This window comes from Micromys minutus (genome assembly GCF_963924665.1).
Source record: "Micromys minutus genome assembly, chromosome: 8".
In the NCBI taxonomy this organism is placed as follows: domain Eukaryota; kingdom Metazoa; phylum Chordata; class Mammalia; order Rodentia; family Muridae; genus Micromys; species Micromys minutus.
Genome location: NC_137977.1, coordinates 19,616,749 through 19,641,701, shown reverse-complemented (window position 1 = coordinate 19,641,701; position 24,953 = coordinate 19,616,749). Strand labels below are relative to the sequence as shown.

The following is a 24,953-nucleotide window of genomic DNA, read 5'->3' as shown; positions in this document are numbered from 1 at the left end:
AAGAAAAAATAACTGCCCCCTCCATTTTGTTATAAATAAAGTATTACTTCAAACAGAATCTGACTTCTCTTTTAGGTTGGCAAGAACAGGTGTAAAGAGCAGAAGTAATGAATTAACTTCATGATGTTTCAATTCAAAACCCAAAAGGCAGTTTCAGTTTTTTTTGTTCCAGTTCAAGTTGGTCTTAAATTGCTTTTTTTTTAAATGTAGAGCCTCACTATCACACTGGCTGGCCCAGAAACAGTACTTGGTGTTTTGCAGAGGACCAGAGTGCAATTCCCACCCTTAATTTGGCTGTCCATAATTATCTGCAAGTTAATACAGTTCTAGGGACTAAACAACCAAGAATAGGGCAGTCACATGCACTTAATCCATGAAAGCAAAAACATGCATTCACACATACATACATACATACATAAATACACACACACACACACACACACACACACACACACACAAACACTTAAGCCAGGAATGGTGACCCACACCTTTAATCCCAGCCCTGAAGAGCCAGAGGTGGTTAAATGGGGCTAGCCAGAGTCCGTGTTCTGTATGTGTAGGCTATGTGTTTTACACAGTGAGACTGTCTCAAAAACAAGAGAGATCTTAGGGTACAACAAACTAATTATTCATGAATTCTCTGTGTGTATGGGTATGTGTAGATAGGATCTACATATAGTAGGACCCTGTCTCAAAAAAGTAAAATAAAAATAATAAATAAAGTTATCACAGGGTATAATGTACTAATTATTCATAATTACCATGTTCAAATCAAGGCCATTTTCTTCAATCTAAATGAGTAACATACTATCAAGGCTGACTTTTCCACTGAATCTAGTTCTCTGTAAATCTCTGAATTTAACTTTTAAAATGTAGACTTATCATGTAGCAAATTTTTACACATGTTAAATTAAAAGGTATTTCTAAAATGAAAACACTACTATGCTGTGTGGGGAACTTTCACAAGTTCAGACATCAAAAATTGCAACATACTTCATCCTTTATAACAACCATTTCTTCACGTAGTTCCTTGTTAAGGACTTAACCATTCTTTAGAGTAGTCTTTTAATTACCTACCATTTTAACAAACTTGAATTTCTACTACCAGCTTACTAAATCAAACTTCTCTCATTGTATTTTTCATTACAGAAGATACATCGCAGCTTGTGTTTGGGGAGGCATATACGCACGTGTATGTGAAAACCAGAGATCAACTATGGAAGTGGTTCCTCTACCATTATCCACCTAATTCTCTCACTGAGTAAAGCTAGGCTGGCTGGCCAGTGAGTCTCTGCTTCCTCAGCTCTGTAGGACTGGAGACACACACCAATGCCAAGTCTTCTACATGAGTACTGGAGACCTAAACATGAGTTCTCATGCTTATGTTCCAAATACAACAAAAGCCACCTCCCAATGTCTTTAATATAAAAAAAAAAACTAAATATAAAAAATTTTAAACTTCTATGAAATAGACTATTTTACAGTAACTGATTTAATGATTTGCCTGCTGAAACTCAACAAGCCAAATCATTCAGAAGATTGCTGGTACTTACATCTCCAAGAAAAATTACAACTATAACGTTAAGCATAAACTCAAATCCAGACGGGGAGGATATTTGAAAAATATGATAGTCTGCCCCAATTTCTGGATTAGGTGAAATGATTTAATCAGTAGGAAAAGCAGTACAGAAAATTATTAGTATTAAATTTGCAAGCACTTAATAATTGGGACCTATGGGAAGGCAGCTAAACCTAACACTGTGCTATAAAACCTCAAAAACTGAGCAGGAGGTTAAGCACAAAAACAAAATGTTCAATTGCAGGCAGCTCCTTTTTACTGCCCATGTTTTATCATTGCTTGATCAGGCCCTGCACTGTCTTCATCCTGGACAGGTATCTGGCTGAGCTGTGACAACTAACCGAAATCTCTTTATACTCCTCCAGCCAGGCAGCTTTTGACCTGACATGAGACAGGCAGAGAAGCCTGATGAGATGGTAAGCTGTATATTTATATCTACTAGTACAAAAAAGTACAAGGTCCTTTTCCAACTTTCTGCTGAGCACATGCAAGGTGTGACAGCTGGAAAAGCAGAGGGGAGAGATTAGTTGTTCAGTGTCCGCGGGCCTGCTGTCCATACATGCAGTTCTGCCTCAGTCTTGCCTCCTGGTTCGTGCTCTGCCTTCCTTTAATGAAGGAATAAACCCTTCCCTCCCCAACTTGCCTCTTGGTCAGTGTTTTATTACAGAAACAGAAACCAATCTAGAAACCTTCCTCTAGTAGGTTCTGAAATCAAGATATGATACCTGGGCCTCCAGACAGCCAGGGCATGCTTCCTTTGGTATACTATCTTGCCTCATATGTAATTGAGTAGCAGGAAACCAGCAATTAAGTTAACTACAAATGTATTTTCAAAGAAATATTGAGATAAGCCAGCTAAAGACATTAAGACAATTTGCTGGAAGTATGTTTCAAAGTTAGGAGCTTGGCATACTTAGCTAGGAAAGAGGGAGGAAAGAATCTCTGGATTTCTGGAAATTCCATCTTATCATAGAGGTGGTTGGGTGGTTATGTGTAAATATATAAAAGCAAATACAATCTGTATGTGTTTGTACGTACACATTCAGGGAACAATTTAAAAGTAGTGCACAACAGTACATGCCTGTAACCCCAGCATCTGAAAAAGAAAACCCTGAGTCTGAAACTAGGTTGTGCTACAGGGCGAGGCTTGACCTCAAAAACCCAAATGAGTTGGTTTAGTGAGCAAAACTGTGATACAAAAGCACAAGAAGATCCCCAGCACCCACATAAAAGGCCAGGTGTGGTCATGCCACATCTAACCGCAGCACTCCAAGGGTGGAGGGAAGAGAATGGTTTAGGCTTGCTGGCCAGTTGGCAGAGCCATAAATCCTTCAACTCTAGGCTCACTGAGAGATCTTGTATTAGGTGAATAAAGCAAAGTAGAGAATACCCAGTGTTGGCTAGTCTGGATACAAATACATAAACTTGGGTATCAGCATATAAATATACAAACACAACATGTACATATACATATATATACCCTTACTTAGGACTGAGGCCTTGAAATTCAAAGGCAACACTACATCCTCAACTTTATTCTTAAACTAGATAAAAAAGCAGTCTGCTTAAATATTAGAAAAGCCAAACATCCATCAAAAATAATTCCTGACAGTAAGAAATGTAGCACAATTTTAACAGATATTCAATAGTTTGTACAATAGCCCATTCTGTATTCTATATAAAATCTTTCTACAATAAAATTCAAATATGATGTTCTATATTCTCCATCCTTAATGTTTAGAGAACCATACAACATAAACACAAAATCATCTAAGTAGCTCTAAAAGAGGGGCTGAGCAAATGGCTCTGTTGGTTAGGTACTTACTGCACAATATAAGGACCAGAGTTTATCCCTATCACCCACATGATTGGTGATCTCAATGCTGGAGGTGTGACTACAACAGGATCCCTAATGCTTGCTGTCTAGAAAACCAACTCCAGGTTTAGTGAGATTGGTGGGTGTGATGACACCTGCCTATGACCCAGCAGTGGGGAGGCAGAGGCAGGGAGCTCCGTAAACAGTGAAATCCAAGAGAGCCAGGACTATGTGGCTAGACTCTCAAAAGGAAATGTGGAAAAAGAAAAAGGATGGTGATAAACATCTTTAGTTGCACTGCTCAGGACACAAAACCCAAGGAGTTCCATCCTCATCAGAGCTGTCAGTAACTCCAGTGCCAGGGGATCCAACACCTTCTTCAGGCCTCTAGGGAGCCAGGCACACGTGGTATACAGACATACATGCAACCAATGCACTCATATCTCTCCCTTTTTAATAGACCTGCTTATGGTATCAAGGTGTTCTCCAGTCATTTTATATTCTGTGTCACTGGCTTCAATGGAACCAGTACTGCCATTCTGTGTGCAAGTAAAGTAGTACAATGCTAGGCGTGCCTGCAAGCCACAGGTCAACATTCAGGGATTTTCTGCCATTAACTTGTCCACGTCTTTGCTTAACACAAGATCACTCACGGAGCCTGGAACATACTGTTTTGGTCAAGCTGGCTAACCAGAAAGTCTGAAGATTGACCTGTCTCTTTCTTCTTAGTATTGTCATGTCCATGAGGACTGAACCCTGGTCCTCTTGATTACACAGCAAGCACTTTACAAATGACTCTCCCAGCTCCAGCATTTTAAAAAGATTGCTGCTCCCCTCTGCCCAGAGCCCGGGGAATGTGCATCCTGATGCCATATTTTAAACTATTTGTGGCTGTCATTTGTTACAGCACATTTCAGAAGAGTGCAGATTAGTAATTGTAATAAAAAGCAGTCATTACTGTCCAAGTCTTCCTTAGCACAGCATTTTGCTGGAAATATCTGAGCTTCTTGACAGCTTCTAAAATGAAGCTTTGTACGTCCCACTTGGTCCTACTACTCATGTTAGTTTCCATCGTTGTTTTCTAACTGCTTCAATATGTAGAAATACTTGAAATCTCCACTTTTAAAATTAAGTTATTCAGCTAGGCATAGTGGTGCAAGTCTTTAATTCCAGCACTGGAGAAGCAGAGGCAGGAGGAAGTTTTCTGAGTTGAGGCCAACCCGATCTACACAGAGATCCAGGATAAGCAAAGCTACGCAGTGAGACTCAGGAAAACAAAAAACAAACAAACAAAAAAAAAAAAAAAAAAAAACAAAAAAAAACCAAGCAAGCAAGCAAGCAAACAAACAACAACAACCAAAAAATAAAAAGGAAAAAAAAATCTAATTAAATTACTATTTATCTTTATGTGTATTTGCCTGCAGGTATTTCTATGTAACACATAGGTGCTTAGTACCCACAGAGGCCAGAAGAAGGCATGAGATGCCCTGGAAATGAAGTTACAAACACTTGTGAAACATGTAGGCACTCGGAATGAAGCCTCAGTCTTCTGAAAGACGAACAAGTGATCTTACCAGTGAGTAAGTAATCTCCCCAGACCTGAAAATTTCCACTTTTAATATTTCCAATCTGGATAGAGGGTTTCTCCAAATTTTTTAATAAACAAACAAAGAGGGGAAAGTTCTCTAAATGACACCAATAGTAAGTGTTAACAATCAAGACCCAGAGAAACAGGTTAGCAAGTGAGATTACTTGTTGCTCTTCCAGAGGATCTGAGTTCAATTCATAGCACACATGCTGGGCAGCTCACCACCACCCACAACTCAAGTTACACTGAGTCTCAACACATGGCATCCATTGCACATGCACATACCAACATACATATAAACATGATTTAAAAATAAATCATTAAAAGGTTTTAATATATCCAAAGGGGAAAAATAAGTAAGTTGGGCCTGACAAATAAGCCTCAAGAGATTTAATAGTGCATGTGGCTTAATCAGGCTATTTTTTAAAGCCATGTGTAAAAAGACCTAGAAACCACCATTTCTTCTTTTATGTAGAATTCTTGGGCCCAGAGAGATAACAGGTGTTAGAAGCACTTGCTGATCTTCTACTTCCTTGGCAAAGTACTCAGGCTTTCCCTATCATTCATATGGCTGCTCAACCATCTTTAATTCGACTTTCAGAAAATCCAATACCCTTTTCTTACTAACGCGGACTATAGGCACACATGTGGTGCATAGACATACAGGCAGGCAAACACATGTATTTTTAAATTAATAACTTCATCTTTATAACTAAAATAATCACATTTTTAGATATTACAAAGACAGGTTTTTAAAGCATCACCCAAAACTGAGTATGATTGAGATTTATAGCTCAGGTTAGAACACTAGCTTAACACGTCCAAATGCCTGGGTTCATTTCCTAGCACTAAATGAAGTTTTTATAAGATGAATAGAAAGAAGGAAAATCTAAACACTGAATATAACATAATTGTTTGCTTTGTTCCCTACAGTAAAAAGACTGATTTTTTATAGCATCATATTTGTAAAATACAAGAAGACAGAGTCAGGCAATGGTGTTACATGCCTTTAATCCCAGCTGTTGAAAAAAGCAGGTGGATCTGTAAATTCAAGGACAGCCTGGTCTATAGAGCAATCTCAAGGACAACCAGGGCTACAAAGAGAAACTGTCTTAAAAAAACAAAAAGATGAAATAAAGGTTGACTGCTTAAATCAATAATATTAACTTACTGCTGTAAAAAAATTGGGATCATGGGTTGACTTGGTAGCACATGCCTTTAATTCCAGTCTGCAGGAGGCAGAGGCCAGCCTTGTCTACAAAGCAAGCTCCAGGACAGGGCTACACAGTGAGACACTTACTTAAAAAATGAGATTAGGATCCTAGCAGGCAGATCTCTTAAGAGTTCAAGACCACATATTGAAGCCTATCTCAAGGGGGGGGGGGGAGGATTCGAGGGGACAAACAGGTCCTTACAGGCAAAACTATGTGCAAGAATGGCTCCTCTCTTTTGTGTTGGTACTGGGAGAATCACAACCATGGATGCAAAGTCATCTACCATTTTGCTATATTCTTAGTCCCTTTTTTTTTGGGGGGGGGGGGTTATTCTGGTGTCTTAGTTACTTCTCTACCACTGTGCTAAGAGACCATGATAACTGCAACTTAACAAAGCACTTTCTGGGGACTTGCAGTTTAGAGGATAAGTCAGTCCGTAACCATTGTGACAGGAAATATGGCAGCAGGCAAGCAGACATAATACTCAAACAGTTGCTGAGAGCCTACATCTTGATTCACAAGCATGAGGCAGGGAGAGAATTGTGTTGTAGTCAGCAAACATAAAAGGACTGAGCTAGAGTTTGTCCTGCTGGGTTCATTCGGTCTTGCTCAGTGTAGTATATCTCCCTCTTTCTCCTTCAATGTCACTGCATGCTGAAAGTATGTAATCTGTCTTTTGATTTTACTGAAAGTGAAAAAGACCTGCCTTGAATCTAAGAGATTTTAGACTTTTAAACAAGAAGACTGTTTTTGAGAGTCGCAAAACAAAACAAAGCAAAACAAAAACAAAAACAAAAACAAAAACAAAAAAAAGAAAGAAAAGCTCTGGCTGTCCTGTAACTCACTTTGTAAACCAGAATAGCCTTTATCTCAGAGATGAGTCTGCTTTACCTCCCAAACACTGGGGTTAAAGATACCTGCCACTCACTGCTTTTGAACTAAACGCATTTTCACTAGGATATGACAAGCCAGGGAATAGAATGTTGTGGTGATCGAATGTGATCAAACATAGGCTCATGTTTGACTATTATTAGGTTCACCATTTGTGGAACTGCTTGGAAAGGATTAGAAGGCATGGCTGCATTAGAGAGGCGAGTCACTAGGCATAGGCTTTGATGGTTCAGAAGACCTAAACTGTCCCCACTAGCTTTCTCACCTCATGTTTACATCTCAAAACGTAAGCTCTTCCAGTGCCATGCCTGCCTGCCGCTGCCACACTTCCCCTGAAGATGAACCCTGTGTTCTAACTCTCTGAAACTGTAAACCCCTCTCCAACTTTCTTCTGTAAGTTGCCTTCTTCAAGGTTTTTTCTCATAGCAATAAAAAAGTAACCAAGACACTGGTACAGACTATATTATAAATATGACAGTGTTTGTGGATTTTTGTTTTTATCAAATGAGATCATTTTTGTACGATGCTATAAAAATGTTTTAGCTACATAACAAGTAAATTATTCACAATGAGAATTGCATTTTTTCCTGAACTCTCGGACTGTAAATACGTCTTTTACACAATTTAAAAATCTGCTATCAAACTAAAAAATCTTTGTAGTTGGAGGCTTTATTTTGTAAAAACCATAGTTGAAAGCAATCAAAAACTATACATAGAAACTTATCAAAAGTATGAATGCTGTTCTTTTCCTTAAGCTGAGTAAATGTGTAGGTTCATTTTCCCTCCCTAAGTGCTAGTGAAGAAAGAACCAGCACCTAAGAGGATAAGGTAAGAAGAACACCGTGAGGTACACAGTGAATACAAGACTAGACTGGACTACATAGTAAGACCCTGTCTAAAAGCAAAGCAAAATGAAATTTACTAAAACAGCTTGGTTTTGATTTGCTTTTAGATAGAGTCGTATGTTGCCCAGGCTGGTCTCAAAAGCTACTTGGCAAAGAATGAGCCTGAACTTGTGATTCCACTACCTCCACCTCTCCAGAGCCAAGATCACAGGACGTACTACCTAACTCATATGACAGTGGGGAATAAACCAGGAACACAGTGCATGCTAACCAAGCACATACCGACCTCTTGAACCTACTGCAGCTTCCTTCCTGTACATTTATACAACCTAGCAAATATCATTTGTGGTTTCAACAGTTCACTGTAACTTAATGTTTGTGTAGTTTAGGATGTTGTACATTAAAAAGAAAATGTAACACATATAGACAATTTTTAGAAAAATATTAAAATAAAGTGGAGTTCCCTCTGTTCATATTGCACCTTCTCCCCTATCAAATTTTTACTTCATAATTCTATCACCATAGCCCATGACATTTTAAAATAAAAAAAGTTAGGGATACAGCTCAGTGGATGGGTACTTGCCTAGCATGTGCCTTGGGCTAAAGTAAGATAAACAAAGCAATAAAATAAACTCAAGCCGAACAGCCTGCCTTAGAATCCTGGCCCTACTTGTAATGTGTATGGACTTCTACATGTAGGAGTTCTGGCAGGTCTATTTAACTTTGTAGTGACCATCAATCAGTTCTTATCCCAAAAGGTTGCTGAGAAGGCGAAATGAAGTGCTTGTACCAACCATTCCTGAACAGTGTGCCAGCGATTACTGATATAATCAAGAAGGTAAGCAGGACCTCAAGAACAATGACCTTCTGGAGTAGATTTTTTTTATAAGTCAATATAATGCTTCTCATTAAACTTTATTTTTACATTCTTATTGGCTGAATATTTTCATCTGGAATGTCTTCCCTCTTCTATGTCAAGTATTTTCTAACAAGTATTATTAACTGCTCTCCACTTTTAAGATGATAAAAGTTTGTAAAAATGTTGCCTAAGCAAGTTGCTTAAGCACTTTTTACTAGAGAAAAAGAACAAATGTGTATAAACTCTGGTAATGAGGGACGTTTTCAAGATGCTCCCAATTCAGTGCTATATTCAGTTTCATAAACTTATGAATCAATCACCCAAACCCTTTGCACAGCAAACCTCCCAGTTACTCTATGTCCATTGTAAAGATTAACTATGCTTCTCTGTATAACTTCTTTTACATAAAGAGTTAAGAACAATCTCAACAATGACACTAAAAAGAGCAACTGTAAATTCTGCACCGAAAGGTTTGCTATTGTGGCTTCTGGAGAAAAATACTGTGTGCTTAAAACTGAAAAACTTGGAGAAAAACACGATGGTTATTTTTAAGTATTTAATTTGCTGTCAGACTGAACAGAGTACAGGTTTTTGGGTTGGTTTTGAGTGTCCTCCATATTAAGTGCTGAGATTCCAGGCATGTTTGATTTGTTGTTTGTTCCATGTCCCAAATGGAAGAACAAGTTATAGAGAAGCAGATTACTAACACAGGCGGAAAATGTTCTAAAAACTAAATACTTTATCACTAAAACTCAGAGTAAAGGTCTGATTTTTATGAACGATGGAGAAAAGATTAAGTGTATGATAAAGTCAAAGACTATGTGATCATCGCCTTCCCTCAACTACTGTTTTCTTGATTTTCCAAATATTTTTACCTCTGAAAGTGCCTGACACATCCAAGAGAAAAGAGTGTGCCTGCTTGCCTGCCAGACGGGTAGATTATGATCACTACCCTTAATACACGGCCGCTTACAGTTCAGAAGATGGAACACTCATCCTGTCCCAATCTGACTTAAGGATCCAATGTTCTCTATGGTCCTAATTTCTGCCGAACAATTTTACGTTCTCTTGAAGATGACTATAATCTGACTTCCAACCATCAAGTACAAAGAAACGCTCTTAGTTTCACAGAATTTATAAAACTGATTAACAGAAAATAATAACTGCAATCTAAAATATCAGGTTATGTGAAACTTGGTCTCAAAACTGTTTAGGTTATTCAATTAATTTAGTTGAATATGTTCACATTTGCCTCATATAATCACTGAGGTACCATAATGTGGTAAAAAATGTCTTTACAAGGCATGTATCTATAAGTACATGGGCATCCAGCATACTTTTGTGTATATTTGAAACACCCATATAAAGCTTAAAATGGACAGTTCTCATGAAGAGAAAAAAAATACTCATTTAATTAATAGATGGTATTAATATACTTCAGTCTGTATTACCTTTTTAAGATTATGCATTTTCTCTAAATTCACCTAGACGGAAGTTAGTAATAAAAGTCTATCTTAACTTAAATATAAAAATATCAACTGATAGTTTTAGCACTTAATTTCAGAGTAGTTTACTAGGCATATTTAGAGATATTTTCATTATGAAAAAATTAATAGCTCTTCATTGGTACATAGGATGAAATATTAACATACAAAAAATTTTCTTTTAATATAAACTGTTAGAAGGTCTTATATATGAGACTTCTGTTATCAGAATCAGGATACTGTAAAGTTAATCACTTTAATTCCTCAGGATTATTTTAAATAAAAAATTTCTTTAGCCTAAGGATTTTTTAAAGCCTAGGAAACATTAAACTATGTCTGTTTAACATCAAAGATTTCTAAAAATAGTGAGAAATGTGTACTACCAGCGTATACATCAGGTGGGTAAGATTCTAGTTATGGTGTTGGACCTATTTTATTTTGAATGTGTCATTTACATCTTCTGGGTCATATATGGTACTCATCCATAATATAACTCAGACTAAGTTTTCAAGGACTCTACCTCAGTGAGGTTGCATAGTATCATGACCTGCACAATGCATATGTCCTCTCACTCAATCTGACAAGCACCAACAAGATCCCTACACTAGCTACAGTGATAAGCAACTGTATGGAGGATCCAAGCTAATGTGAAAACACAATCAATGATACTGGCTTGAAATGTGTTTTTAAAATTTTTTAAGTTTACTTCTGTTTGTCTGCTTTATTCTGAGACAGAGTTTCATTAAAGTGCCGGCTGGCCTGGAACTATATAGACCAGACTAGCATGGAACTCACAGAGACTGCCTGCCTCTTCTAGAATAAAGGGTGTGTACTACCACATCTTGTATGTTAAATATCTTACCAGTGGTAAGAAATTTATAATTACACCAAGACAACTAACTGAAGACTCTTCAACATGAAGGGAAACCTCTGAATCGTAATGTCTCGACAACTGTTATTTCTGGTGCCCATTCTCCTATCCTAAATTTCCCTTTCACATGATGTTATTTCTGAGGCATTCTGGAATCAAAGCCAAGGGGCAAAAACTACAGTTTGTAAACTATCACAGATTTAAACTAAATGCTTGAAAATACTACATTCATAGTGACTAACAAACTGAGAGGACTTACTTAGAAGTACAAATGGTTTTACTATAATGTTTGCACTAAAAATATATAAAATACAGCAAATTCCCAAACATTCACAAGTCGCATAAAGGGTGTGATCTTCTACCAATTCCAGGTAAGAAGCCAGTTGCAATGAAGGACAACTGTACTCTCAGAGTTGCAAGTCTGAGATAAGGACCTAAGTTCCAGGCTAACGTAGGCTATATAGCAAGTTCCAGGCCAGCTTAAGCCTCACAATGAGAACCTTTCTCAAAAGGAGGTAAATAGTATCAAGAAGTATAGCCATCACTACCTCTATTTTGTCTGTTGATTTGTTACCTGTATGAAGGCTGGCATGACCATGGGAGCGATCTATTAGTTTGAAATGTAAAGGTCAAGAAAGAGTTTTCCCTAAAGGGCACAGGAAGATAAGAGACAAGGAAGAGGGAGAGTCTATATTTAATTTATAGCTCAAAGAACTCAATGATAATATTAGTAAAAACCTACAGAATGCGTGCAAGCTAGAGAAGAGCTGTGCTTTCTTGACAGAGATGGTAAATGTATAAAAAATACTTTAATGGAGATACAAGCCAATATTGTGTAGTGTGATGACTTAACCACAAATGCCTTCCCTATTTAAATATTTCAATCAGTACTGTTAGCACACATACCTCGGAGAATTCTTTCCTCATGGCAACGAAGAAAATCCCAGATTCTAACAGTGCCGTCATCAGAGCATGTAGCAAATTTATTATCCGTGGGTGAGAAACTGTTACGTGAAGACACACAGCAGGGGAAAGAAGTCAGCATTTAACAGATCATCCATGCTTCTCAGACAGGGAAAAATAAAAACACTGTGCTGCATTATAAACAGGAGAAGGAAGTATCCAGTGAAGAGGCCTTTAAAGAGAATGTAGTCAGCTAAGATATGCGTCTCATCCAAAGGCTTCAATTTTTTTTTTTCCATTTTCCATCAATATTCAGAGACCTACTCAGTACATTACTAGTCCTAACGTTACCTGTGCTCCTTTTGGTATATTTCCTATATCAATAAAACATGGGGAGCTGCCTTAGCAGTGAAACTAAATGTGTTCTATTCTTAACAATATTCCTTCGTATAATCATTTAAGCCACATAGGAATATTGCTCAAAACATGAGCATCAGTTTCTGCCTCAGACACTTAAACTTTAAAAATGATAGGCTGAAACACTTTTAAGCAGGGTAGTAAGACTGATTGCTCAACTTCTTCATACACAATGCTTGTGATAACCTCATTCCTTCTTCCAGGTGTAAAGCAATCCCAGGAATGTTGCACCTTTGGATGAAAACTTTTATAATATATACTCAGACTTCTGCTTAAAACCAATGACTCTGCTATACAAGAGAAAGCCAGTTTTCTTCCTGGCTGTGAAAAAAGATCCAAGATTCTCAATGAATTGTATGAACTCCCCTGAACTTATTTGAATGACTAACAGTGAAAATAAATAAATAAATAAGAGCACGACACTGAAGCCAAGTCTAGAAAGCAGAAACATGTATATGCAACAAGTCCTGTGGATTCTGAAAGTAGAGACAAGTGACTGCCAAAAGTGTTTCTAAAGTCAACCTCCTCCCACATATAGATGGCACAACCTTAAAAGAATGCTGCTTAGCTTTATTCTGAGGCTGCAGCAATTCTTCAGGCTTGTTTGTGAAACTCTTGCCCCAGGTTTACTACACATTTCTCACTGTTCCATAAACATACAACTCACTGGAAACGTTTTAACTCCACTCATACATTTGCATGTTATCAACAGTGAATCAGAAGAAAAGTCCTAGAGTCTTCTTTGACAAAGGTCTGCTTACAGCTGCAAAGCATGAAGAACCCATTCATTAATCCGTTAATGTTTGCCACGTCCAGAGAGTTATCTGTGAGGTTTTTAGTCCTATACTTTCTTTTTGAAGTCGTGGCAGAACCAAGCCAACCAGGTCTTCACTTAAGCCTCTTTTTTTTCCTTGAATTTTGTGTGGATTCTGAAGGTCATTTCTGCAGGCTTTAGATTTTATTCAGTTGTATAATTAAAGACTGAATTCTTTATTTGGAATATTCTTGTCTTACACAGTAGATAATAAAAAGGAATAACGTATACACATTATTAGCCATAAATGAAAAGAAAAAACCAGTGCAAAATGTGGCAGACAATACATCTCTAACATATTGCAAAGGCTGATACCAGGACAAAACTACTTCAGAAAGGTGCCAGCAAAATGGTGAATGTGTGAAAACAAAGAGAAATATTGTGTTCATTAGGTGCAGAAAGTGTCCCAGAATCTGAGAGAGCCCATGCATCTCTGCACCCAGAATACACTTAGAGAGTAATTTAACCATGACAATAGGGACTACAGAAAATGGTATATTGTGTATAAACCTGGCCTCTCTAATCGCCTCCTTATGTGCCTGGAACATCTTGACGTTGTTCATGTTGGATTGCCAATATTTCACATATCCTCCATGATCTGCTGTCAACATCCACATGTCATTATGTGACCAAGTCATGGCCCTCACAGGGCTATCATGAGCCTGTAAAAACAGAAAACATTTTTAAGTTTTGCTTTAAGAGAATATATGACAGAGGCTAACAGAAACCTACATTAATCCAGAACGGTAAGCCGTCTAATTGTTAAGTTTAACAACACTGCCCAGTTTCATTAAATTGACTGTGCTTGAGTCTCAAGTTCTTAGATCAGCTAGCATTTGATGGTTACTGTTACCTGCAATATGGTTTCAAAGTTGAAAGTAAGCCCATTCCACAAGGTAAACTCCCCACTAGAAGCTCCAGTGACCAACCGTCTTCCTTCTGGGGTCCACTGGAGGAGGAAAAAGAAGATGGGTCACACATAAGCACTTGCAACTTCACTAACTTAAGAAATATTTCAAAGGTTTATTTACCTGTTTTTACTGTGTGTGTGTGTGTGTGTGTGTGTGTGTGTGTGTGTGTGTGTGTGTGTAAAACATGGTGTCCAGTACCCATGGAGGTGAGAAGGTATCACATCCTCTTGAACTGCAGTTACAGGCAGTTGTCAACTGCACGATATAGGTGCTAGGAATTAAAGTCAAATTCTCTGGAAGAGCAGCAGGTATTCTTAACTGCTAAGTATCTCTCCAGCCTCTCCAAAGTCTATTTTCATAAAATATTAAATAATCAACATAAAGTAGACAACACTGAATTTTATAGTTAATACCTTTGTAAGTACATTGTCATAAAAGAACTTGCATCATACAGTGCAAAGAAAGCATTAGCACTGATTAGCTAAATCTAAATAATTAAATATATATGTATATTATGTATTTTATACACACACACACACACATATATATATAGTGAGTGAAAGAGAATATACCCATGTACTTAAGAAGCAAGTTAAATCATAATACGTAAAGATTTCACTTTTTTCTAAGCTATACAGTAGACCAATAAAAACGAGACACTAGTGACTGAATAAAAAATGAACTGCTATTTACCAAATACAGACAGACAGTGTGATGTGTACATATAATTAAAGCACTTGCAAGCCTCATTATGTGCAAGGATCACCAGTTTGAAGCCATCCTCAGGTACACCTTAAGACTTCATCTCAGGGCTTGAGAGGTGGTTCAGCAGTTAAGAGGACTGCCTGTTCTTCCAGAGGTCCTGAGTTCAATTCCCAACAACAATATGTTGGCTCACAACCATCTGTAATGGGATCCGATGCCCTCTTCTGGTGTGTCTGAGGACAGCAACAGTGTACTCACATACATAAAATAAATAAATCTTTTAAAAAAAGATTTCATGTCAAAGAATATAGTCAGGCCTGTGACAGAGGCACACACAAGTTTAAAACCATCCTTCGCTATATGCCGCTGCAGAGGCAGAGGCAGGTGGGTCTCTTCAGTTCCAGGTCACCCTGGACTACAGAATGAGTTCTAGACGTCCAGAGCCACAGAGAGACCCTGTCTCAAAAAGAGCCAAATGAATGAATGAATAAAATAGGTGGCTAAAGAGGTAGACAGACAGGCATGAGGCACACACCATTAATCCCCAACACTTGAGTGGCAAAGGCAGGAAGACCTTTGTGAGTTCAGGCCAACATGGTCTACAAAGCAAGTTCAAGCCAGGTAGGACAACATAATGAGAATCTGTCTTAAAAATGAAATAAAAATACCCTCATTCAACAAGCAAAACAAAACAATTACATATTAAGAGCATTAAAAACATCAGACACTGCCTACAATGTGATATTAGGTTTGCCTAGAAAACAACATATGTGCCTGTGTGTGCACAATTCATGTTTTCATTTGTTCAGCTTCACTCATTTCCATAAAGGATATAAATACACAAAACATCAGAACAATTCTAATGCCCTGAGTAAAAACAAAAACATAACTCAAAAATCAGTGTGCGTAAAGAAAGTATATAAAGTTAAGGTTATTTGAAAAATGACAAGTACCTGTGATAATTTGACTCTATTGCTTTATCAATAAGTCATAATTTTGATTATTCTGAATACAGTACTCTTAATAGATTTTGTTATTTGCTATGATCCCACCCCTATTAATTCTTCGGTCATATAACTGTAAATACAGAATCCACAAGCTTTATTTCTTAATTCGTTTCAGTAGACTGTGTCTCTAATATACACAAAAATTTACCAAGATCTTATACTCTATCTCCACAGGACAATACTTATCCACCGCACAGAAAGATGAGGGGGACCAAGAGTTCTAGGGCAGCCTAGCTACAATACAAAGTGAGATCAAGATTACCTGAATGAAATTTATTATAGTTTTTTTTCCTTAAGGGTGGGGGCACTAAAAATGTAATCCGAAGCATATTCAAGGCCCTGGGTTCTATCCCTAGTAATAAGGAGAAAAAATAAAGATACAGAATACTCAGGCTTCATTTCAAAAGGTTTTCTGTATTAGAGAAGGACACCAAAGGGCTGGAGACTAACGGAGCAGTTCAGAGTACTTGCTGTTCTTCCAGAGGACCAGTCTGGGTTCTAACAAATCAGAGAAATCTCAACCACCTGTTGGTCTCCAGCTCCTGAGAATCCGTACAACCTGAGCACAACCCTGGAAACCACATAAAGGTAAAAAGAAGACCTCCACATACACAACATGATAAATCCTGAGGGAGAGCCCACACCCATGAATGCAGTAATAATTAAGTTCAGGAGAAAAAAAAAAAAAACAAGGGGAGAGAATATACTGATCTTACAAAAGGCCTGAGTTCAATTGCCAGAATCCATGTAAGGCACCTCAAAACCTGTACTTCAGCTCTAGGAGACTGGTTGCCCTTTTCTGGGAGTGCCTCCAAAGGTACCTGCACTAGCATACACAAAGACATGCACATAATTTAAGATGAAATCTCACAGCTGGAGATTGCTCCACAATTAACAGCACTAGATGTTCCTGCAGAAAGTCTAGATCTTATTCCTAGCACTAAAATGGTAGCCTAAAACTGCCAGTAAATCCAGATACAATAACCTCCACAAACACGGCAGTAGATTTACATAGAAATAAAAATACCCTCTACTTTTTGGAAAGAGGGTCTTAGCCTGGTTGGCCTGCATTTCACTATGTAGAGCAGGCTGACCTCCAACTTGTCTCAAACTCAAAAATCCACCTTCCTCTGCTTACCAAGTGCTGGGATTAAAAGTGTGTGCCACCACTATCAGGCTCTTACTTTTCAAGACTAAAAAAAAGATCAAGTGATCGGACACTGGAGGTGCTTGCCTTTAATCCCAGCATTCAGAAGGTAGAGGTATGTGCTGGATCCTTGAGTACGAACAAGGCCAGCCTGATCTATAGAGTGAGTTCCAAGACAGCCAAGGCTACACAGAGAAAGGAAATGAAATAAAATGATTACACTATCATCAACAGAAAATGAATTGAATCTGTTGAATATGGAAAAGAACATGTAAAATCCCTCTAAAATATTGAACAATGTGAATATGGTTCCTGGTTATAAATTCCAAAGGAACTCTTGGGCACATTCACAGAGCTGTTGAGTAGATAGTTTTTCAGGGCTCCTAAATCATCATTTCCTAGCAACACCTGACAGCTTTTCATTCACCTTGGGATGCTGCTTTTCCAACACCATCAAAGGCATCTCTATTCAAGAGTAATACTAAGACCCTCAGCAGTATGAACCTATATATTCCAGAATTCTATGGAAATTACAACATGATAAAAGCCATTCAGAGCACATTATCCTAACAGTAGTGAAAAAAAATGAATAAAAGAATGGGTACAAAAGGAAAATTATTAGTAGTAAACCAACTAATATAATGTTTAATTTTTGTTTCATCAAATATTTTTTTGTTTTGTTTTTCAGTCAGGGTCTCTCTATGTAGTCATGGTTGTCCTGGAACTGTATAGACTAGGCTGGCCTTGAACTCATAGAGACCCTCCTGCTTCTGAGATTAAAGGCCTATGCCACCTTGTCCAACCTTGTCAAATACATTTGTAAAAGCAACGATTAATTTTTCAAATAAATATCTAACTGAATACTTACCCTCACTACAAACACTGGACACTTCACTTTATTTGTTGATGTTCTAACAAATTTTGTTGTTACTGCATTCATAGGATTATTCAACATTCCTATAGGTGGGACCAGCTTGAAAAAAAAAAAAGAGCACTGGGTAAACACAAAGGAAAGAAACAAGGTACATGAAGAGATAACTAAGAGATAACTATTTCAACTTCTAAAGAAAACTTCAGGAAAATTTCCCAAACCATTAGGAGATTAAAAGTATTCTACATTATTAAAAGAGAATTTAGATGCAAAGTTAAACACCTATTAGCATTAATCTGGAAGTTACTTTCAGTGTCTATTTAAGTATCATATTTCCTAAATTGTTTATCAAAGTCAATACAGCAAAGTATGCTTGTAAAAACCCAAACTTAAAATTAAACTTTCTATTAAAAGACTTGAGACTGTTTAATGTTTGAATATTGCTTTCTGCCCCCAAAGTTTATTCATCATTAAATTTAAAGAAATACTGAGGCTGAGACAAAGTTAAATCAAAGTAAATACAGACATACTCCATTACCCTTCTGAAAATATGTTATTTATAAAAATATAAGAAACAACCTTGAACCAGAATTTCCATTGTTTAAGGATTCCATCACCAAACAAGGAGGTTGTAAGCTAGTATGGTAGAATTTATACTTACATCATTATAATAACCTGCATCCGGCTGAATTGCCCGCATATCTCTCTGATCTCTTTGCCATATCCTATTCTGTTAAAAACAAATTAACTTATGAGTATATGGTCTTGCAACAATCATGTAAAATTTAATTATTAATGAGATCTAATGTGTATGTTTTTATTAATGTGTGCAAATATTTGCCTTCACCCATATGCATGTAGATACCAAGTAACACATGCATGCTTGGCACCTACAGAGATCAAAAGAGCACCAGATACTCTAAAATTGGAATTACAGATGGCTATGGGCCACCACGTACATACTGAGAATCAAACCCAGGTCCTCTTGAAGAGCAGCCTGTGTTCTTAAATACACATGGAAATTCTGAGCCACCTCCCAAGCCCCTAAATGTAATGTGTATTTAAAAAGAAGAAAATAGGATTTGTGCCTATCATGATTTTTATTTTTCTTTCTTTCCTTAGACATGATCTCGATGTATAGCTCTTTCTAGCCTACAGCTCCTTGCATAGGCCATGGCAGCTTGGAATTCAAAGAGAGAAACAAACTTGTACTTCCTGAGTACTAGGATTAAAGGAGTACCCAACAGGTCTGACTATTTTCTTTCCTTTTTTGTTTGTTTTTTTGTTCCTTTTTCTTTTGATTTTTTGAGATAGCTTCTCTATGTAGCCCTAGCTGTCCTAGAACTTACTCTGTAGACCAGGCTGGCCTCGAACTCAGAGACCCACCTGACTCTCTGCCTCCTGAGTGCTGGGATCAAAGGCATGTGCCACCATCTTCTAGTTCTGATCCCTAACACATTTTCACTCACATACCCTAATAAATGGAATTGGGGGAGTGGAGGATGGGGCACATGCTAGAGAGATACCTCAGTAGTTAAAAGGCACAGTCAGCTCCCCTAAAAGACTTCGGCACCAGTAGCTCAAAGCTTGTTAATTCCAGTTTAAGAGGACATAATACACACAGTAGACATACAGGCAAACAGTAATACACATAAAATAAAAATAAGTAAGTTAAGAGGGAGGTGAGGATAGATTGACAACCATATTTCTGCCAAAACCATTAGCACAGAACAATTCTTGCATTTTGCTTTTGGATTCTTTATTCTTTTCAAATTCTAGCTTTATATTCTAGTTTCCCAAATGAAATTCCAACAAACACTAAATTAACCAGTATGACATCACACACCTTAATCTCAGTACTTAGAGGGTGGAGGAAAAGATTCAGGAATTCAAAGCCAGCCTGTACTACATAAGATCCTGTCTAAAAAAAAAAAAAACTAAAGTCTAAATGCGTCCTTACATCTGACATTTTTTACCATGTACCTGTAATATATTGGTTAGGTCAATGTGCAACAGGCCTTTGACTAAGGACATAAGGAACTCAAATGTAGAGAAGCAGAGCTGAGAGCCTTTCACTCCAATACACTCCACGGGGCTGTCGCAGGTACTTGATCTTCAAGTAAATACAGAGTGCCTCCTCCAATACAATACCTTTCTGAGAACTCAGAAGAGGACATGGCATGTCCTCAGTGCAAGGGTCTCAAAACACTGCTATGTTGATAACTTATTATTTCACATATACTGAGCCATTTTCAGAAGATAGCTAATGAATTCATCATCTGAAATGCTAATCTATCTCACTAATTCAAGAAATATGAGTAATACTTGTTACTCTTTATTAATTTATTTTTTAAAAAGCACTTTGGCTGGGGCTAGAGCTCAGCAGTGAGGCTCAGCACTGGCTGATCTTCTAGAGTTTAATTCTCAGCAACCACATGGTAGTTCACAACCATCTGTAATGTGATCTGATGCCCTCTTCTGGCATGAAGGTGTGCAAATAGAGCATTCATATATATAAAATAAATAGCTTTAAAAAAAAAAAACCACTTTGGCCACTGGATATACTTTTACTGTACTTACCTCCAAATACTTAATTACAGAGGGATTGTAGTCTATGGTTTTTCGGTTTACAGCTTTTCTCATTCGTTTTCCATCAAAGGTGAGCTGCTGCATTGCTTGCTGCTGTGCAAAATCAGGTCGCTTATAAAATAATTGTCGGGGAGCCTGGTGCTGAAACCTCGGCATATGGAAAAATCGTGGAGGAGAGCCAATTTCTGTAGCCATGGTGATGTTTCCCTACTAAGTCACTAGAATAGAAGATGAAGTATTTCAGTACACATATCACATGACTTGACAACTATGGCTAAAAACTTAATTTTTAACCTGAAAACATTTTCAGACTTTTTCAAAATGTGTGTAGGTGGTTTTGCCTACATGTATATTCTGAAGAGGCCGTAAGAGGGCATCAGATCCCTGGAACTGGAGTTACAGACAGGAGTGAGCTGCCATGTGCATGTTGAAAATTAAACTGGGATCATCTGTCTAGAAGGAGCAGCCAATGCTCTTAACTAATCTTTTTAGTCCTAATCTAAAAACATTTTTAAGTGAATGCTTTCTAAAATATTTGTTTATTGGGCTTGAGAGATGTCTCCATGCTTGAGAGCAATGACTGCTCTTCCAGAGGTCCTGAGTTCAATTCCCAGCAACCACATGGTGGTTCACAACCAATTGTAATGAGATCGATCCAGTGCCCTCTTCTGGTGCGTCCGAAGTCACCTACAGTGTACTCATATACATAAAAATACATAAATCCTTAAAAAATGTTTGTTTATTTCTTGGTTTTCTGAGTCAAGGTTTATCTGTGTAGCCCAGCTGTTCTGGAACTAGCTAGGTAGATCCTTGCCTCTGCCTCCAGAGTGCTGAGACTAAAGGCATGTGTCACCACCACCCAACTGTAAAGTTTTTATTATTTATTTGCAGAGAGATCATTGGATCAAACTCAGATTGCTAGTCTAAGCAGCAGGATACTTTATCCTAGTCACCTTACAAGCCCAGTAACATTTAATTAACAGTTTTCTTCCTTGCAGTATTTCCAACATTCACTCTATTTATTAAAAAAAAACAAAAACAAAAACAAAACATGAAGGTTGGAGATGCAGCTCAGTAGCAGAAAGCTTACCTAGGATGCATGTGGTCCTGAGTCTAAACCCCACCAAATAAATATAGGAACAAAAGACCAAAACATTACAGGGTTTATTACAAAAAAGTATTAATAAACATTTCTTGTAAATATTTGCCCCAATGAAAGAGAGTACAATGTATAATGTATAATGGCTTAGGGTATTATGGGTTATATTTATTTTGTGTTTCTTCTGGGGAAGAAAAGGCAAGAATCAACTGAATATTAACATTTCTCAAAAACTTACATACCATGAGCCCTTGTCTCAAAAAAATAAAGGTGGAAGAGGTGACAGAGGAAAAACAGGAGCTGAACTAAGATTTTTATTTTTATTCATGTGCACATACAAGTATACAGTTGCCAAGACTCTTAGCATTAAAGTTACATGTGACTGTGAGCTACTTAACCTGGTTGCTACAAACCAAATTTTGGTCCTCTTGAAACCCTCTGCAAGACCAATATATGCTCTCTAAACTATACAGCCATCTCTCCAACACCACTATTTTCATTTTCAAATAAAATTTTCATTTAGATGTTTTACAGTCTATTTTTAAGACTATCGTAAAACTATTTTTTATACCATTTTATCATAAAACTCTTGTTTTTACCCTTTAAAAAGTTGTAAAGCCTTTCAAACTTCCTATTAGTACCTGAGTACAGTAACTGTAATTCCAGCACTGGAGAACTAAAAGGGACCACAGTTACTATTATTTCAAAAGGAAAATTGTAATTTCCATTATTTTCTGTTCTTACATTTGTTTATGTTAGTCTCGAGATATTTTTACAGGAGCCTAGAAAAACCTATGATTTTTCTTCAGATAAAACTCCTCTTGGTACTACTTTCTCGTCTTGGCTATGCAAGGGTAAAAGCAGTGTGACAAAGGAAGGGTGATCATATGTGAAATCTAGATGCACAACACCAAAATAAATAGGGTAACAAAATACACATCTACTGTGTCAGTTCCTCCTCTAGGAAGTAATTCTTCAAGTTCCAGCATGTTAGTTTGTAACAAGAAGAGAAAGAAACATTCCACCCTTTAGGAGCTCTGGATGAGCTACCTTGTATAAAGCACTTAAGGCTGGTACTGAATTTGCTTACTGACATCTCATGAATCCGACTACATCTAAGATTTAAATTCAAAGTTTCACTCCAGATAGCTAGGTCAACTTTTCTAAAAGCCTTAAGTTTTTTCTAGATTTGTTCTGAAGACAGTTTCATTATGTAACCCAGTCTAGTTTCAAACTCAGAATCCTCCACTGTCTACCTGCAAATGCAAACTTGTGTGCCAAGGTCCCCTTAAAGAATGTCTTGGGCCTAAGCATTGGTTGCTCACAACTTTAATATCAGTACTGCGGGAGGCAGAGGATGGTAAATTTCCAAGTTCAAGGCCAGCCTGTTCTACAGAGAGTTCTAGGACAACCAGGGATACACAAAGAAACCATAGGGGTGAGGGGTATGCATGGGGTTTCCAACAGCATATTTTGGGCTGGCAAGATGGCCCAGCAGTAAAGGTAAATTAAAGGTAATTACTGCCAAGCCTGACAACCTGAGTTTGATTCTCAGGACTCACACGGTAGGAGGGCAGAACCAATCTCCCACCCCCAACTTCTTCAGGTCCTCTAATATCCACACATGTGTATATGTATATGTGTACACATACATACACACAGGCATGAATGCATTCATCCATAAAAACACACACACCACAAAATAAATTTAGCATTCTTAATTTAGTAAAACAAAAAAAAAAATTCTTAAGTTTGGGAAATGAGTGTGGTACTGGAGATTTAGTCTAGGATCTCACATGTAATGCCACTGAGGTACACAGCCCCAAACACCACAGAAAAAGCAGATTTAGATCTAGCTAGCTTGCTAGGTAGCTTGCTATTTCTGGGACAGGAACTCTCTATGCAGTTCTGGCTGCCCTTGAACTCATTCTGTAGACAAGGCTAGTCTTAAATTCAGAGATTCACCAGCCTCTGCCTCCCAAGTGCTGAGATTAAAGGTGTGAACCACCGCTGCCCAGCAAAAGTTCTATTTTTATAGCCATAAATTTTCTAATGCCCATGGAATAAAATATAATATGTATTATTATGCTGAAAATGTATTAAAGTAGGCTGGAGAGATGGCTCAGAGGTTAAGAGCATTTGGCTGCTCTTTCAGAGGTCCTGAGTTCAATTCCCAGCAACCACATAGTGGCTCACAACCCTCTAGAGTAGAATCTAATGTCCTCTTCTGACATGCAGATAGAGCACTCAAAAATATTAGAAAATAAATAAATGAATGAATAAATAAATAGAAAATGTGTTAAAGTAACCAAACACAAAGACCACATGACTTTTTTTAAAATAAATAATCTAGAATATGCTACACAGAGAACGTCTCTCAACTCCAGGTTACAAGAGTTCAGGAATGAGAGCTGGAGAGATGGCTCAGCAGTTAAGAGCACTGACTGCTCTTCCAGAGGTCCTGAGTTCAATTCCCAGCAACCACATGGTGGCTCACAGCCATCTGTAATGAGATTTGATGCCCTCTTCTGGTGTGTCTGAAGATAGCAGTGTACTAATAAGTAACTCTTTAAAAATAAACAAACAAATAGCACTCAGATGAGCTCCTGCTCCAATGTTTACGCTTTCAGTTTTCTGAAGAGTACATTCTTCTGATCAGAAGGAAAGTTAACCTTGCTGAGTGAGATACTTTAACTGGAGTGGTGTTCTCTTTCTTTGTGACACCTATCTATATCTTCTAAAGCCCAGAGATAGCTCACCATGCCTGATGATTTCCCAGGACCTACATGGTGTAAAGGCAAGAACCAACTCTCACAAGTTATCCCCAACAACATAGCAGAAGGGCCCATCCACATATACATAATCAATGAAAATACTTGAAAAGTTTAACACTAAATTAAAACAAAAAACAAACCTCATCATACAACACCATGAACATATGCTTTACAAAATCATGCAATGAGCACACTTCACAAGCTTCACATGCCTTACAAGCTTCATCTTCAAGTCAGGCAATCCATTACATAGTGGGGAGGGGCAAGAGAGAATGAGATGGCTTGGCCAGTGCAGTGCTCTGGCTTCAATTCCTAGCATCACAAAAATAAAAATAGCTGGACACAGTAGTGCACTCATGTTTTCTCAGCACTTGAAAGGTGGAGGCAAGAAGATAATCTTTCTGCAACATAAAGAATTTAAGACTAGCCTAGGCTACATAAGACTTTCCTTCTCAAAATGAGAAGGGAGAAAGAAAAACTTTTAGCCAAACTTTCAATAATGCTTCTTTGTCGGTGTTTTGAGTTAAAACTGTGCCTACCTCACTTCATTTATCAAAGCCCTAAATCCC

General features: G+C 37.6%; 1 protein-coding gene across 5 annotated transcripts in view; it reads right to left on the bottom strand.

Moving 5' to 3' along the window:
- WDR33 (WD repeat domain 33) overlaps positions 1 to 24,953 on the bottom strand; it is a 94,643-nt gene that overhangs the window by 50,803 nt on the left and 18,887 nt on the right. For 4 of the 5 annotated variants that reach the window (XM_080920020.1, XM_080920019.1, XM_080920021.1 and 1 more), the window contains 6 exons: positions 20,503 to 20,729; positions 18,584 to 18,652; positions 17,920 to 18,024; positions 14,135 to 14,230; positions 13,792 to 13,943; positions 12,054 to 12,151 (listed from right to left, as the gene is read on the bottom strand). In XM_080920020.1, coding sequence (XP_080776146.1) covers positions 12,054 to 12,151; positions 13,792 to 13,943; positions 14,135 to 14,230; positions 17,920 to 18,024; positions 18,584 to 18,652; positions 20,503 to 20,706 — 724 coding nt within the window. In that variant the 5' untranslated portion in view covers positions 20,707 to 20,729. The remainder of the gene's footprint in view (positions 1 to 12,053; positions 12,152 to 13,791; positions 13,944 to 14,134; positions 14,231 to 17,919; positions 18,025 to 18,583; positions 18,653 to 20,502; positions 20,730 to 24,953) is intronic. The other variant, XM_080920022.1, reaches the window with a different exon arrangement.